Raw genomic sequence first — 17,975 nt, 5'->3', positions numbered from 1 at the left:
ACAGCGCTGGCCCCTATGAAACATTTGAAGAATAGTAACATTTGTGATTATTCTTTAACATCTAATTTTTATTGTATCTGATTTCTTAAAAATCACTGGTACTATGAGAGAAATAGTAATTAAACCTGGTTTATTATCTTTAAAAAGTCAATATATATGTGATTTGTAGTGTGATAATTAGTTGTGTGTGTTGGTAAGAATGGAGATGATATGACCACTGTTCTGGCCTAGATATAATTTATCCATTGTGTTATTTGTGCCTGATGTGATGCCAATGCAGTCCTAGGGTACCTAGCCCATGGCCGTCCATTGGGCATTTGGTTTAGTAGACTGTGAAAGATAGGCATGTGCATAAGTAAATGGAGTGATGCCTGGATAGGAGTGTGTGCTAGCACAGGTTATGCCAAGGACAGAAAAAGTGTGCAGCGTGCATTATGCTATGAACTTTATGATTAAATCTGGTATTAAGTGGGACAGAGACAGTATGAAAGAAAAAAAGGCAGAGACCAAATCCCAAAGGTTTTGTCTAACACCCTAAAGAGTTTCACTATTCTATAGTCCAGTTGTTAAATAAAAAAAAGTTTTATACCACAAAATATGCATATGTGCATATGTTGGTCCATGAAAATATGAGAAGAAAATATTTAAATATTTTAATGTCTATTTGTAATAAATAGAAATAGTAATTAATAAAATACATCTATTTTAGTATATGCTCAACACTTTTTTCTGACAGGAATACATAATCAGAAAATTTGGAAACTATTATTAATGAACGTGGATATCATTGAAAAGTGCTAAATAGATTTGACTTGTAAATTGAAAGAATTACTCTGGCTGTAGGGTAGATTGAATTAAAGGTTTCCAAGATTATAAAAATATATCTTAGTCAAAGTCATTAAGAATAAAACTTTCAGAGGCTTTTATTCTTGAATTCAAATCTACTTAATTTACTTGCTTTGTAAACTTGAGAAAGTTGCTGATCTTTCTGAACCTTACTGGCCTCTTTGTAAAATTAGGTATTACCCTCTAAAGATTTTTGTAGGGCTATCCAGTGTTAAGAACCTAATACAAGCCGGCGCCGCGGCTCACTAGGCTAATCCTCCGCCTTGCGGCGCCGGCACACCGAGTTCTAGTCCCGGTCAGGGCACTGGATTCTGTCCCGGTTGCCCCTCTTCCAGGCCAGCTCTCTGCTGTGGCCAGGGAGTGCAGTGGAGGGTGGCCCAAGTGCTTGGGTCCTGCACCCCATGGAAGACCAGGATAAGCACCTGGCTCCTGCCATCGGATCAGCGTGGTGCACCGGCCGCAGCGCGCCAACCGCGGCGGCCATTGGAGGGTGAACCAATGGCAAAAAGGAAGACCTTTCTCTCTTTCTCTCTCTCTCACTGTCCACTCTGCCTGTCAAAAAAAAAAAAAAAAAAAAGAACCTAATACATTACCTGTTTTCAGATAGGTACCCAGAAATGGGGTGTTGTTGCTATTTCTAATATAGTCATCTCCTTCTTTTCTACCTTGTTTCTTTTCATCTTCCTGTGTTCTTCCTTTTCTTCCCATCTTCCTTCTTCTCCTTCTAACAGTTTTTTTCCCTCTGTCTTCATCACAAGATGATGAGAATATAAACTAAGGTATTTGCAATGGGAATGTAGAAGAAAGGATTACTAGAGAGATTAAGGGGGAAAATATAGTAGAAAGAGAATAGTCAGAAGTTATCCAGAGTTCCAGCTCATGTGACTAAATTGGTGACTAAGTGGCACCATTCACTAAAACAGGGAATGCCAATGGAGGAACAGTTTTGAGGGAAAGGGGATGAATTTAGTTTTGAATATGTTAGATCTTAAGGTACCTTTGGGACATCCAGGGAGAGGTGTCCAGTAAGGCATTAAATATAAAGAACTAGATCTTAGGACAAAGTGAAGGCATACAATAAACTGGGTAAGTCGCCATTATAGAAAGTCATTAGTGGAGCAATGTTAGAAAGCATATAAGAAAGAATTATATTTTGAATTTTAATACACACACACATACAGGTATACATACAGAAGTGTATATTTTGTAAGGATAGCGCTTACAGGTCAGTAACTTTTCACAAACAGAGTGTACCCCTTGTGCCTAGCACCCTGATCAAGAAAGAGCATTATGAGTACCCCAGACATCCCCTTGTATAAAACAGGTTCCAACTAAGTATTCATGAGCAGCTTCAGTGGTTCTCTGGGCACCCCTGAAATTGTTTGCAGGATTTGGATATGTGTTTTTCTTTGTTTTCTAGTGAAATAATCTATAGCTTTCATGATAATTTTTAATAAAGATTCATTTATTATTTACTTGAAAGAGTTACATACAGAGAGAAGGAAAGGCAGAGAGAGAGAGAGGTCTTCCATCCGCTGGATCACTCCCCAATTGGCCGCAATGGCCAGAGCTGCGGTGATCCGAAGCCAGGAGCCAGGAGCTTCCTCCCAGTCTCCCACACAGATGCAGGGGCCCAAAGATTTAGGCCGTCTTCCACTGCTTTCCCAGACCATAGCAGAGAGCTGGATTGGAAGCAGAGCAGCCGGGGCTCAAACCTGCGCCCATATGGGATGCTGGCACTGCAGGCAATAGCTTGACCCGCTATGCCACAACACTGGCCCCCTCATCTTAATTTTTTTTAAAACAGTCTTTGTATCCCAGAAACAACAAATCCATTTTGAATTTAGAAGAGATCTTAGAGAAAAATCTTAGGGTACTACTAAAGACAGAAATTCTAGAATACTGTGCACTATTCTTCACCTTGCTGGTTTTGATCTGTTTTGTTTTATTCTTAACTTACTCTATCTTAGACAAGTTTTCTAAGGCTAATGGATCTGTTGTTCTATAAAAAAATAGAGAAAGGATATTCATTAACTGGTCTTTGAAAAACATTGACTGTACACACCACACACTCACATACCCCTCTCTGAAATCTTAGCAATTACTAACCCTTGGTCCAAATGTTAAAACTACTTTTTATGATTTGTGTGACTAACCTTTTAGATTAGCGAGTCTTAACACCTTTTGTTTATTTTTAGGTGAACCATATTTCTAATATGTTGTTTTTAAATACACAAATTTTATCACCAGAAATTTATCACAGATTCATGATGCTTTTAAATTTATATCCTAAAAATTGTGTTGTTTTTTTTTTTTAATAGATGAAGGTTATTCTTTCAGCAGTGTTCTGTACTATGGAAATGAAGCCACTCTTCTTATTTTTGATCTGCTGTTCTTCTGTATTGTGGACTTGGCTTGCCAAAATTTTGTTTTAGCAGCCTTCCTTACATACCTACAACAAGAGGTAAATTTTTAAGATTTTTCTGGTTTTCTTTAAAAAGAAATAATTTGGAAATAGATACATATTTTTGTAAGAGAATGACTGTCTACTCTCACTAGAAATTTGTAAAGCTAACAAAGAAGTTCAACCAACTGCATTCCATACTCTGTCCTTGAGGGTAAATGAAATACTGGGGAATAGTGGAGGACCTGAGTTGCTTAAACAAATGTGAAAGGAATCTAGAAGAAGAACTCTGAACTGCCATTCTGCTAAATGTCAAAAATGAACAATATTTACAGTCCCATTCACTTTCTAGCTCAGCTCAATATGCAAAGAAAAAAAGCCCCTGTAGCTCTCTTACATCCCCAGCCTGTGTGGATAACAAACAACCTCATGGATAAAATCTCTGAAATGGAGGCTCTAAGAAATGGTAAACCCATGATTGTTAAAATGTTATTAATTATAACGCAAATTTTCTCTACTTTATCAAGGAAGTATATGAGTCAGTAAAATGTAATTTATTAGTCCTTAATACAGGTCTAGAATTATGAACAAAATCTGCCTGTAGCAAGTAAATTCTTTTGATATTCCCATACCTTTTGGAGTTACAAAAGTTGCCTTTCGGAAGATTTATAAGTATATTCCTGTGAACATGAAGGCTTGTTTTATTAATTGATAAAATATATTCTAAATAAGAATATGCACTACCTTGATATTATAAAAGATCATAATAGTCTTAAAATAATTTTGTGTATCACCATGAAATTGAGATGTCTAATACATGAAAATAAATAGTTGAGAGAATTATCTAGCTTAATTTAGATATGTTAATTGATGCTCTTATTTAATTGACTTCATATGTTTATTTTCATTCTGAATTGTTTTAATTTTCCAGATATTTAGATTTATCCGTAATGCAATAGGACAAAAGAATTTGGCAGCTAAAACACTGGTGGATCAAAGATTTCTGATTTAATTTATTGAACAGATAAAGACAACGTAATCATGGCAAAAAATGTCATGGTATCAGGTTAGTTTGCCATGTTTTTTAACACTTGTAAAATAGATTATTTTGTTTTTATTCATTTTTATCTGCACAAATTTATTTTTATAACTTGTAAATATATGATATGATGGAAAATATCATTTTCTCAGTAGTTTTGGAATGTAATTCTCTAATAAATTAGCACTGACAATAAAGCCAAAAAACATTGTGTTCAGCATAACATTTTTTAGTAATAATCAAACCAATCCCCATCATTTGTCTCTCTAGGTCATTTTATAAACTGTGGCTTGCCTGTATTTTCTCTCAGTGACAAAATTATTTGATTCCATGTTCAAGACTAGTTTTCAGTTCAGTATTTTACGTTTTATAAATTTGTGGTTAAATATTGAAAGATATTTTCAAGTGTCCATAGATTTCAGTTATATTACTGCTAATTCAGTTGTTCACCCTGCTTGACAGTGAACTAATTCACTATTGGATTAGCATGCATCTCGTGTAATGGTAACTGTTCATTCCTTTGTATGCCTATATGATTAGCATAATTTTTCCACAAGGTATATTTACATCTCTAATGTAATTTATATTTATTAAGCTATAATGTAGGATATTTTTCCCAATGTGGTTTTATATGCATTTTTTTAATTACTTAATCTTTTAAAGGTACTGCTCCAAAGCTATGTTCTTCAATTATGTTAAAAATTGTAAATAACAAACTAAATTTATCATGTCAAGTTGACAAGGTGATTTATTGAAAGCAAACTTAGGCTCTGCAGGAGAGCATGCTTGTATTCTGAGGGATGTAGCTAATGTTCCATATTTCTTCATTATACTTTTTAATGTTTTTTTCATTGTATACCATGTACTTCAAAGGCCCTCATATTTGAAATGTAATGGCCATCAACCCCTAAACCAACATTTCTTACTGCTTTTCTATGTTAATTATGTGTAAATACTTAAATGCAATCCTATGTAAGTATTATTTTTACTTTTAAATTGTAAATATGTAATAAACCATTTGGTGTTTCAGTTTCCAGTTTGATGAATATGTAATTCATGAACAAGCATTTAGGAATATAGTACTATTAGTCTCCAGCTGTTGCCAACATTGAATCTTTCACTTTTCCCTGAATCTTAAGAATGACTAAGGAAAAAGAGAGAGGGCTAATAAGTCTTTGAAATTTGATTTTGTAAAGGAATAGCTTTATAAAAACTACAGAGAAGGGCCAGCACTGTGGTGCAGCAGGTTAAAACCCCAGTCTGCAGCGCTGGCATCCCATTCCCATATGGGCACTGCTCAAGTCCCAGCTGCGCTACTTCCGATCCAGCTCTCTGCTATGGCCTGGGAAAGCAGTAGAAGATGGCCCAAGTCTTTGGACCAGTGCACCTATGTGGGAGAACTGGCTTCGGATTGGCACAGCTCTGGCTGTTGTGGCCATTTGGGTAGTGAACCAGTGGATGGAAGACCTCTCTCTCTCTGTGCCTCTGCCTCTTTGTAAATCTGCCTTTCAAATAAATAAATAAGTAAATTTTAAAAAAAGCTACAGAGATAAGTAGATGTACTGGCATAGGTTTTTAAAACACCCTCCTCAGAAGCATATGAAAGAAATTCAACCCTCATTCCACATATGAGAAGTTAATATTAGTGCAAATGTTTTCATATGGTAAATTTCAAAATATAGGATCAGTTGGCTCACTTGCTGATAAATTGAAACAAAATACTTGAAAAATCATCCTGGATAAGTATGTACAGATAAATATTATTCAGATAAACACTTTCAGATTTTCATACGGTATTGGCTTTTTTTTTTGTTCACTTTGCCACAATTTTTTTGAAGATTTATTTTGTTTATTTGAGAGAATGACAGAGTAGGGGCGACAGAGAGAAAGACATCTTCCATCTGCTTGATCACTTCCCAGAAGGCTGCAATGGCTAGGCCTCGGGCAGGATAGAACCATGAGCCTGGAACTCAATCCGGATCTCCCACGTGGGTGATAGGGGCCCAAGTATTTGAACCATTTTTAACTGCCCTCCCAGGCATGTTGTAGGAATCTGGATCAGAAGCAGAGCAGCTAGGTCTCAAACCAGCACTCTGATAAAGGATGTCAGCATTGCAAGCAGCAGTTTAACAACATCAACCCCACAAATAGCCACAATTTAAATTTTATGACCAGGTACATAATTTTCCAGTAGGTCCATTATCCTCTGTGTATTTCTTTTCTACCTAGTTACTTCCTTTTGCATGTTAGGTTCCTTAATTTTACTGATTCCCTAGAAACATTTGATCTGTCTCTTCTTCATTTTATAATGAAACAAACCCTAGAGAGCTTGCTTTTAAGCTGCTGTGTACTTTGCTTTGTAGCCTCCTTAGAAATGCACAGGCTGGATGTTGTGGCTCAGTGGCTTAAGCTACTGTTTCCATGCCAGACTGCCTGGGTTTGAGTCAATTCCATTCAACATTCTTGCTAATGCACATACCCTTAGGAGACAACAGATGATGACTCAATGCTTAGATCCCTGCTACCTAAGTGGGATTCTTGATGGAGTTCCTGATGGTGGTTTCTACCTGGCCCAGCCCTGGCTGTTGTAACCATTTGGGGAGTGAACCAGTGGAGAAAGATCTGTCTCTCCGCCTTTCAAATGAATAAGAATAGATAAGTAAACCCTAAAATACTTCTGTAGACCAGAATCTTTGTTATGAGGGATTTATAGATGCTTATTTCTCTGGTACTACTATCCTAACTGCCTGCTGAGAAGGCTGATTATGTACATTGAAGAGTATTCACAATCGCTGATCTCAGTAACCTACCTATCAGAGTTCTAGCCGGCTTCTTCCTTAGCCACCCTGGCCTTGCCAGGAAGAGATCTGGCAGAGGTCACAGCTGTGCAGTGAAGGGATGCAAGAAAGGAGCCATCACCACTCCGTGTTGCAGTTGTGGTTCATGGTACAGAGTGGATACTGTCCCTGGAAGAGAAGATTGCCTTCGTTTGCTTATGCATTCAGTCATTCAAGCACTGCTTCTACCTCTTCCCACTCCCCAGCCCCTCAGAAGGGTCTTCAGTTTAGTAAAAGAAACAGGGATATTAACCAATCAAAATGGCTGCTGTGACAGAGAAGAGGATCTTAGCTGCATCTGTGTCATCAGGGCTTTGACCTCAGAGACCTTAGACCTTGTTCTGAGATTTAAAGATAAAACAAGTGCAGCCAAAGCAAGGAATAGTATGTGCTCAGAGATGAGGATGCGTTTAGCATTTTGGGGTAGTTTGAATTCAGACTACATGTGTTGTTTATATATATATATTTTAAATTTATTTTATTTATTTGAAAGACAGAGTTACAGAGAGAGGTAGAGACAGAGAGAGACGTCTTCCATCCGCTGGTTCACTCCCCAGATGGCCACAACGGCTGGAGCTGCGCCGATCCAAAGCCAGGAGCCAGGAGATTCCTCCAGGTCTCCCACATGGGTACAGGGGCCCAAGGACTTGGGCCATCTTCTACTGCTATCCCAGGCCATAGCAGAGAACTGGATCAGAAGAGGAGCAGCCAGGATTAGAGCCAGCGCCCATATGGGATGCCTGCACTTCAGGCCAGGGCTTTAACCTGCTGCACCACAGTGCTGGCTCCATGTTGTTTATATTTTAAATTTTCTGTATATTATGTTTTGACATCTTAACTGTCCTGATTGAAGTAGAATGCCTCTCCTGAGGTTAGCCAGTTCTTGGGAATGGCAAAAGGGTCAGGTGGGAGCATGGCTTTGATGTATAAATTAATCAACCCTTGTTCATCCCTCCTCTATCTGTCATGCACATCCTACAAGGCAATATTCCTCTGCTTTAATCATCCCAGGGCCAGGTACTCAGCAACTAGGGGCCACCCACATAGATCAGAACTCAGTTACTCATTTCAGGCAGTCCTTAACTGTTCACTTCACCCTGCCTTGCCTTTTCCTGAGAAACTCCAATAAGAGGGGGTGGACGTTTGGCATAGTGGTTAAGATGTTGCTTGGGACACCCACATCCCATATCGAAGTGCCTGAGTTTGAGTCCCAGGTTCACTCCAGATTCCAGCTTCCTGCTGATGCACATTGTGGGAAGTAACTGATGGCGCAGGTGGTTGGATCCCAACCACTTACATGGGAGACATGGATTGAGTTCCCAGCTCCCAGTTTTGGCCTAGTCCAGCCTTGGCTCTTGAACGCATTTGGGGAGTGAACCAGCAGATGGGAGATATTTCTCTCTCTCTCTCTCTTTCTCTCCTTCTTCCACCCTTTCAAACAAATTTTAGAAGATAATTTGGAAAACAAAACGACACTCCAGTAAAGGCCTGGTCTTTCCCCTTACCCCTAACCCCTACCGCTTCCTCCTGACTGGTGTTTTCCAGTGTAGCCATACGTGGTGCACTGTGCATCTTGCTTCTTGGACCTGTGAGCATAAAAAAGTGTTTTCCTGTGTCTTCCCTTGTGGCAGCACCTGACTGATCATAAAAGAATGCACAACAGTATAGTTGAGGGAGATGAGATGTATAGTTGGAGGGAGATGAGAATTGAAAGGAAAACAGGAGTCACATCATTTAAGGTTTTTATATCAACCCACATTTATATCATGTGTAAGCTTAATCTAGCCAAATTTGCCAGGTTACTTTTAAATCAGCTCTTCTGTACCCCAGAGAGGATGAATGGGCAGAAGGGCAAGAGATCTTCCACAGTCCTGTTGGCCTGGAGTAATTGATGGTCCATGTATCAGGAGATGGTACTCCTGCTCCCTGTTGCCTAACTGCATTATATGGTTTGGAGATAAATGCATTACCCATAAGAGAGATACCAGTGATACTGGTTATGCACAAATTTTGAGCCAGACTGGCCTGGTTACACCTCTTAGCAGGTTGATTTAGTAAGGTTGTGATTAAATTTCCCTGTTTTATAAGAGGGATTAATGATTATCATAATAATTGGGAAGATTAAATGAGTGAATGTGTGCACAAGTGCTTAGCTGTGTGCCTAGCACATAAGACTGTTAAGTATTGGCTATGTAATAGAAGTAGTAGTAAGTCCCATTAATTGTTAATTCTGAAAGAGATCCAGATAAACCCCGCTGGAGCCCACATTAAGATACTGTCACATTGCCAAGTGTACTAGAATGTGCGGTAGACAAACTCCCTGCCACAAAGGAATCTGTGGGTTTAAAAAGATAACTTATTATAGTTTTTCTAACAATATAATTAAATTATTGCTTCTATTGTAATTATTATTATGAAGAAATACATGGCTATTACCCAGGGATAAACAAGTGATCCTTAGAATAGAGTCTAGAAGCAGATCCGCAGGAAACATAGAAAGGTGTGTAAGGCAGTGAGGAAAGGGTGTTTTGAGAATAGTTGATTGAACATCCCAGGGGGGAAAAAATGAATCATTACCCGTGTGTCACACACAAAAATCAATTTTGGGTAGTTGGTGGATCTAAATGTGAAAGGTTAAATGATAAAACTTCTAAAAGATAGAGGCCGGCGCCATGGCTCATTTGGTTAATCCTCCTCCTGCGGCGCTGGCATCCCACATGGGCGTGGGATTCTAGTCCCGGTTGCTCCTCTTCCAGTCCAGCTCTCTGCTGTGGCCTGGGAAGGCAGTGGAGGATGGCCCAAGTGCTTGGGCCCCTGCACCCACATAGGAGACCAGGAAGAAGCACCTGGTTCCTGGCTTTGGACCGACGTAGTTCCGGCCATGGCAACCATTTGGGGGGTGAACCAACGGAAGGAAGACCTTTCTCTCTGTCTCTCTCTCTCTCACTAACACTATCTGCTAACTCTATCTGTAAAAAAAAAAAAAAGATATCATAAGGGCAATATATTATGACTTTAGGCTAGGCTTCTTAAGACTCAAAAAAGCTGAAACATAAGGGAAAAGTTTGGTAGATTGGTCTTTACATTTACAAATATTTGACAAAGCATTCCTATCAAGAACAAAAAACTCATCAAATCAATATGGAGAAGAAAGACTGCCCAACAGAAAAAATGAACCAAAGCTTAAGGAGCTATCCCTCAAAAGAAGTTTCCAAATGACCATTAAGCATGTATGAAAAGTGTTTGATTTTGTCATCATAAGAAGGCAAAACCATCAAAATGGCCAACATTAAAAAAACTTACTTGTAGGTGCTGGGTTCTAGTCCTGGTTGCTCCTCTTCTAGTCCAGCTCTCTGCTGTGGCCCGGGAGGGCAGTGGAGGATGGCCCAGGTGCTTGGGCCCCTGCACCTGCATGGAAGACCAGGAAGAATCACCTGGCTCCTGGCTTCAGATCCGTGCAGCATCAGCCCTGGCAGCCATTTGGGGAGTGAACCAACGGAAGGAAGACCCTTCTCTCTGTCTCTCTTTCTCACTGTGTATAGGTCTACCTGTCAAATAAATAAAAAAAACTTACTTGTTGGTAAGTATAAGTGAAACAATTAAATTTTCATACTATATTTACTATGTAAAACGAAGGAATTAATCTGTAACTTTCCACTAAGACTATTCTGTATTTGAAGACCTGAAATCTTTGCAGTTTGTGTTTGGACCGCCAGGTGGCAGTAGAGCACACACTAAGCTTTCAGGACCAGGCTGGGCTGTTCACACTGTGTCAAAGGAAGGCTAACTCTCAGGGCTGCAGAGCCAAGAAAAACAATGTCCGCATTCCCTCCCCCACTACCTTGCGGCCACTACCAGCTTGTTTCATCTCCCTTTATGGCATCTTTTACACGTACAGTCTTCCTCAAGTGGAGTCCTTTTAAAATTTCCCTTATATACTATTTAATGCATCATAATATATATAGCATACTGCATCATGTGTTAATGTTATCATAGACGTTTATATTGTAATGGCACAACTTTATGTCTTCACCAAAAGGCAGCATAGTTTAAAAGACCTGAAGCCCACTTTATTTTCTTAGATTATCCTTTATTTTAAGAATGAGGCCTCCACATTCTGCAAGATTACAAGAACTATGTTTTTCCACATGTCTGTATACACATGTGTATGCCTCCTATTTTTTGTTTACAAAGTACACTTATACTTTTTAATACTATTACGCTATTACTTTTCCAGCCTATATATCTTTTAGTCATTCTTTTTATTTAACAGAAATAAAAAAAAGAAAAATAATAACGTAAAGTTTTGACCTGAGAGAACTTAGAACAAACCTTTTACTGGATCTGGACTCTACCAGTTTGATACCCCTAACTTGTACCCGTTTCTTTTCCTTTCTGAGAAAATAGTAGAGTTTATGTATAATGGTCAAAAGTGTTTTTGAGAGACTGGCATTGTAAGAGAGTGGGTAAAGCCACTACCTGGATGACAGCATCCCACGTGAGTGCTGGTTCGTGTCCCAGCTGCTCCACTTCTGATCCAGCTCCCACCTAATGTGCCTAGGAAAGCAGCAGAAGATAGCCCAAGTGCTTGAGACCCTGCCACCCACGTGGGAGACCCGGATGAAGCTCCTGGCTCCTGGCTCTTGGCTCCTGGCTCCTGGCTTTGGCTTGGCCCCACACTGGCCATTGTGGCCATGTGAGAATTGAACCAGGAAATGGAAGATCTCTGTCTCTGTAACTCTTAAGTTTCAAAATAAATAAATAAGTAAATCTTTTTCAAAAGATTGTTTTGCATTCTGACCACAGAATCAACCCTTGAAGCTTCCTGGTCTGGCTGAAAGGCCTGTGAGAGCATTTCAGGCATGGAAAGCCAAGACTGTGGCAAAAAAGTATCCTACACGGAGGATCCCTGTGAGACCTCAGCGGAAAGAAAGGGCCATCAAAGAAGGATATACTCTTCTCTGAGAGGAGGAGAGAACATCCACTTTGCTTATGGCTGTGTCCAAATGCCAATGGAGTCTGTGGTCACAGAAGGCGTCCATAGCCTCAGCAGCCCATGGCAAGAGCCTCAGGTGATCACTGACAACACAAATAAGAGTGTTAATTGTTAAAGGGACAACAGAAGACACTGTGCACTCACTCCCCATATAGGACCTCCATCCCTAATGAGTTGTACTGAGAATCAGCTGCAAATTTTGTTTCCAAACTGTACTCTATATGTTGTGTGTGTGCATGGATGCAAGTTGTTGAAGTCTATGCTTAGCATGGAATTGGTCCTCTGTATATAAAGTCAAACTAAAAATGAACCATAATGAAGAAGGAGATGGGAGAGGGAGAGGGAGGTGGGATGGGAGTTGGGGGGGGGGGGGTATGGGGGAAAGAACCAATGTATTCCTAAAGTTGTATCTATGAAAAAATGCATTCATTAAATAAAAAATAAAAAATAATTGTTTTGATCTGTTGCTTATCCAGGTAACTTCCCAGTAACTTTTTGAAATTAGAACCTTCTCTTATTTATTTGTTTGCTTATTTATTTATTTGAAAGGCAGATTGGCAGAGAGAGGGAAAGACAGAGTGAGATCTTCCATCATCTGGTTCATCCTCCAAATGGTTACAACCAGCAGCCAGGAGGTTCACCTGGGTCTCCCACGTGGGTGACAGTGTCTCAAGCCCTTCATCCTCTGCCTTCCCAGGCACAGGAGCAGGGAGCTGGTTCAGAAGTGAAGTAGCCAAGACTGGAACTGGCAATATGATAGAGGATGCCAGTGTCAGAAGCAGCAGCTTAACCTGCTGCATGACAACACAGCCCAAACAGCTTTCTTATGTACATCTTCCAATTATACATCTACTTTTTGTTTTTGCAAATGACATAACAAGTATAAACAAGATTTTTCATCAAAGATGTATATCCATCACCCCTACCTCCACCTCCTGATCGTTTTGGACGCCTGAGTACAGCCATGTGACAGAAAAGGATGCTCCTAGGTTGCTGGTAGTGCTACCTACACTCTTCATCAAGGGAAAGGGCAAGCCCATTTTGTTCACTGTCTTATCCAGTTGTCTGGTGTTGCACCTGGAATATAATAGAAGCACTCAGTAAATATTTGAAGGAAAGAATATGTATTTTGTTTGGCGTTACTGTGTATCGTAATGAGGAGCCCCTGAGTAAGATTTCGGGATTAGAGCGTAAGCAATTTGTAGTTATGTATCCAGTGCTTACAAGTGCCAGATACTGCACCATGTGCTCAGGATATGGAGGTAGGACAGGGCTGGCACTTTATAGAGCTTACAGTTGAACAGTAAGAAAGAGAACAACAGATACAGGGCTAAGTGGTGTGTTGGTTTCCTCTTGCTTTGTAACAAATTATTACGATTTTGTGGCTTAACGCAACACAAAATTGTCTCAGAATTCTGAACAACAGAAACCTGAAATGAGTTTCGCTGCTCTGAAATCAGACTGTCAACGGAATAGCATGTCTTCTGGAAGCTGTAAGGACAATTCCATTTTCTTGTCTTTTCCAGCTCCTAGAGGCCACCTGCATTTCTTGGCTCTTGTCCCTCCATCTGAAAGCCAGAGCACAGCATCTTCAGATCCTTCACTGAGACTTTCCTGCCCTGTCCCTGCTCCTTTTTTTTTTCACTTACAGGGACATCAGTGATTACATTAGGCCATCTGTATAATTCCAGATAATTTTCTCATCTCATGTGCTTAGCTTAATCATGCCCTTAAAGTCCAGATTAAGGCATAGGCATCTTGGGGATGGGGAGGAGCTCTATCCTGCCTGTAAGAAGCACCATAATATAACTGTAGGATACAAGGAGAACTTCAAACCAGCATGCTTGCAGTGGTTTGAGTGGTCTGGAAAGGCATGTCAGAAATACTTTAACTGAAAGATAAGTGACGAGCAGAAGCCAGCCAGGATTATAAGATGGGTATAAGGCTGAAGATTTCCAGATCAAATGGCATGTGCAGAGGCCGTGAGGTGGGACCATTCCTCTGGTGGGAACATCCAGAGGTTCTGGATTGGCCATTTGGCCGAACTGACCAGCATTAGAAAAGATTTGATTAGAGGCAAGCTTATAGCTTCAAGGCAAGGAAAAACAAAGTGTGTTATTCCATCTAGTTCATGTTTCCAGTCTTCCCCCCCTCCTTATGACACAGATTTTTGTTTTAGTTAACTAGTTTTGTTTTTGTTTGGTTTTGCTAACTCGAGTGCAATCCACTGAATAGTTCCCATCTTCTGGAGCCTCTCCTAAAGCTGTTACTACAGAGTTTCAAAGGATCATTATCTAGAAATTGGAGAGACTAAGCTCAGAACACAAAGCCAGACCATGACCTAATCCTCTTTGGGAAAGATCTGATCCTTCCCAGAGTCAGCTGTTATTCTGATCCTGTTTTCGTGTTGTCAGTTTTCTGTAGCAGCCGTTCTCATGAGGAGCTGGTGGACAGAACTGACAGCAGGGGATAAACAGCTGGTTGCAGACCTGGGCATCTAAAAAATAGTTGGAAACTGAATCATGGAGTTCTTTTTCCTCTTACGTCACTTCTTAAGCTTTAAAGCTCAAGCCAGCTCTTATTGGAAATCTGTGGAACCAGTGTTTGCGTGACACTATGATTCCCAATTTCTTAAGCAATATTTGGGCACTGTTTGTGTGTCCTTTTTCACTATCTTATTCAAGCACAGCCATGCTGGCTGCAGGGAAACTCATTAAATTGATATTTTAACTGTTTATTTGACCACTTCAGCTATTACCTTAGAGAGTAAAAGGTTATGAGATTTTATGTATGTCAGTTTCAGTCCTAGACAGTAACCAAAATAAAACTTTAAACCCACTCCTATTATTCTGTGTGCTCTCCTGGGGTATTATAAATCTGCAGAAGAATCCTCAATCAGTGTTTTTGTTTGTTTCATTTTTTAGTTTTCTGTATACTTAGGATAAAGAGGCAAAATAGCTTTTTAGCTAAAAACAAAACACTGAATTCTGATAGGCCTAACTGAATGCTCCACTCCTGCATTTTCTTTGTGTGTGATCATGAGCAAACTCTTCACCTCCATAAACCTGTTCATCTGTAAAACTGGAAATGTCTATATCAAGAGGGTAATTGTAAAGATTGAAGGAGGTAAGAGAAGCAAATTGCTAGCATAATGCCTGAAATGAACCTGAGGCATCTAGTACTAAAACTGAATCAATTAAAAGAAAAAAGCCCTATGACATGTAAGAGGAGACAGCCTGTGTGGGTGCCATGACTTTGACATTGCTTTGCTCTCTGTAAGTGGAAGGCTTTCAGGACCCAGGGAAGACGAGGTTCTTAGGAGCTGAAGGAATGAATGGCCAAGCTAACAGGTCCGTATGAGTTCAACGTGTGAGTTTAGCCTAGCTGATGAAGCAAAAGATTAAAATAGAAGTAGAACTTGTTGAAAATGTGGCTAACAATTGGAAAAGTTATTTCTATTAATAATGGAAATTTCTACTTTCTTTTAAAGAACAACCATTCAGCCAACTGGTGTTTAATTTTGCTAATGCAATAGAAATGTTTTTTTTTTTCTGTCAAGAATCATACATTCACTAATCTTCAACCTTCTGAGATTTTGCATTTCCAGCTCTCAAACCATGTGTTATGAGAGATCCTGTGTCCTTCCAGTGTTTCTGAGGATTACTGACAGGGTGTGCAGGAGTGTGTGTATAGGAGGAGGCACTTATGTATGTGATGCACATACACATGTGTGTGCAGGAGTGTGTGTATGCACTTGTGTGAGTGTATCCTTCAGGTGCACTTGTGTATGTGTGGCCTTCAAGTTACCTCTTCAGTTGCTCTTTCTCTTCTCGCCTTACAGCTGTAGCTCATGCTCCTACTACTTCACTCTTACCACTGCCACCATTCCCACTGCCACCATTAAGCATTGTTAACATTAGACGGTTGTCTGTTTCAAGCTTTTGATGAGAGTCTGAATAATGGAGGAGGGCTACAGCATGGAACAAGTTGGAAAACAACTTCAAGTTGAATACTGGGTCCTGCCATTCTCAGAGTCTGTCAGTCAACTCTCCACCATGGAAAATTTATAATTGTTCTTTCTTTTTAGATCCTGATCCTTCTACTTATTCCTGTACCTTTCTCCTGTTCTTGGGGACTCAAAAACTCTGGGAGAACGATCTTAAGTTAGAGCTAAAGGTCTCCTTTTCTTGGCAGCACACTGCTTTTACTAAGATTATGTGTAAATGTGTTGTTGGGAGAGGTCTAATAGAGGTTATAGGGAAGAGCTAAAGACACTTCTGCTGTGGTAGCCACCCCCTCTTTCTGCCACTGCAAACCCTCTTCCCTCTATTCAGTCTACAGAACAATTTGACCTGTACCAGTATATCTCAAATAAGAGAGCAGCCTTATCTCTTCCACCTTTCAGAATATGAAAACAGTTCCAGACATTTCTTTTTAAAATAGTAATTTTACCTTTTCTGTGAACCTATAGAACAGAAGTTATTAGTATTCTAAGAATGTTCTGTCTTCACTCTGGTCTTGGGATATTGTCAAGTTTTACCATGGGGGAAAAATCCTCAAATCATAGAATTTAGTGGACCTCCACAATAATAGCTCACCTCCCTCATGTGATTCGGAAACCTGAGGCCAGAAACAGTTTTAGGGAAGGACCAAGGTCAGTGGCAGTCTCCTCATTGAAGAACTGGAACTCAGGTCTTCTCAGGGTAGCCACAGCAGGTCTAAAACTAGTTTGATAAAAACAGGATATAATTTAGGTTGTTCACTATAGTTCAGAATTCTTACAAGTATAACTTATGGGTTTTAAGTTATATGCAAATAATATGATTGGACATGCAAATATATGTACATGCATATTAGTTGTACTAGGGGAACTTATCTGCCAATAGGGAAATTTATGTGATATTGTCAAAAGATAGAGCTTTCTTTGCTGCTGTTCAGATTACAATTCAAATTGTTATAGAAAAATATGAGTAAAACCTCATGAGCCCTGGAGTCTCATCCAGACCTCAGCATTTGATCTTTTCCCCCACCAAATACTTATCCTTATCTTTGTGACATCATTAGAACACCTGGTGACTTCTAACCCTCAGGACACCTATAATTCTATCACTAGAAGTACCGACGATACATTTTCTAGCATATTTCTCTAGGACATTTTTCTCTGCATTCTAAATAATAAATACCACATTTATGTCTTTCCATAATGCAATTATATACTACATTGTTTTTGGTCTTTTTAAAAACATAATAGTAAAAGTTTATCCCTATGTAATTATTCTTCAGAAATTGATTTTAGGGGCAGCGCTGTGGCATAGTGGGTAAAGCCTCCGTTTGCAGTGCAAGCTTCCCACCTGGGTGCCTGTTCAAGACCTGGCCACTCCACTTCCAATCCAGCTCTGTGCTACAGCCTGAGGAAGCAGTAGAGGATGGTCCAAGTCCTTGGGCACCTGCACCCACATGAGAGACCTGGAAGAAGATCCTAGCTCCTGGCTTCAGATCAGCCCAGCTCTGGTGATTGCAGCCATCTGGGGAGTGAACTGGCAGATGGAAGACCCCTCTCTCTCTGTAACTCTGTCTTTCAAATAAATAAATAAATCTTTTTTTAAAAAATTGATTTTAGAAATACATTTTAATTTTTTAAAGAAGTTATCTATTTACTTATTTTTATTTGAAAGGCAGAGAGATAGAAACCTTCCATCTGCCAATTGATTCCCTAAATGCTGGCAACAGCCAAGTCTGGGCCAGAGCCAAACTGAAAGTCAGGTACTTGAACTATCACCTGCTGCCTCCCAGGGTGTACATTACCAGGAAACTGGAATTGGGAACAGAGCCAGGACTCAAATACAGGCACTC

At 39.8% G+C, this 17,975-nt stretch overlaps 1 protein-coding gene across 2 annotated transcripts in view; it reads left to right on the top strand.

Moving 5' to 3' along the window:
* The window catches only part of TMEM67 (transmembrane protein 67), a 66,564-nt gene extending 54,116 nt beyond the window's left edge, over positions 1–12,448 (top strand). Inside the window, exons 27-29 of one of the 2 annotated variants that reach the window (XR_009865704.1) lie at positions 3,168–3,310; positions 4,182–4,316; positions 11,933–12,448. Coding sequence is in view for 1 of the 2 variants with exons in the window: in XM_062188251.1 (XP_062044235.1) it covers positions 3,168–3,310; positions 4,182–4,262 (224 nt within the window). In the remaining variant the exon portion in view is untranslated. Of the gene's footprint in view, positions 1–3,167; positions 3,311–4,181; positions 5,256–11,932 lie in introns of those variants that run through there. The other variant, XM_062188251.1, reaches the window with a different exon arrangement.
* The last annotated feature ends 5,527 nt before the right edge of the window (positions 12,449–17,975 follow it).

Source organism: Lepus europaeus, chromosome 4, assembly GCF_033115175.1.
Source record: "Lepus europaeus isolate LE1 chromosome 4, mLepTim1.pri, whole genome shotgun sequence".
Lineage (NCBI taxonomy): Eukaryota > Metazoa > Chordata > Mammalia > Lagomorpha > Leporidae > Lepus > Lepus europaeus.
This window is presented reverse-complemented; position numbering and strand designations above follow the sequence as displayed.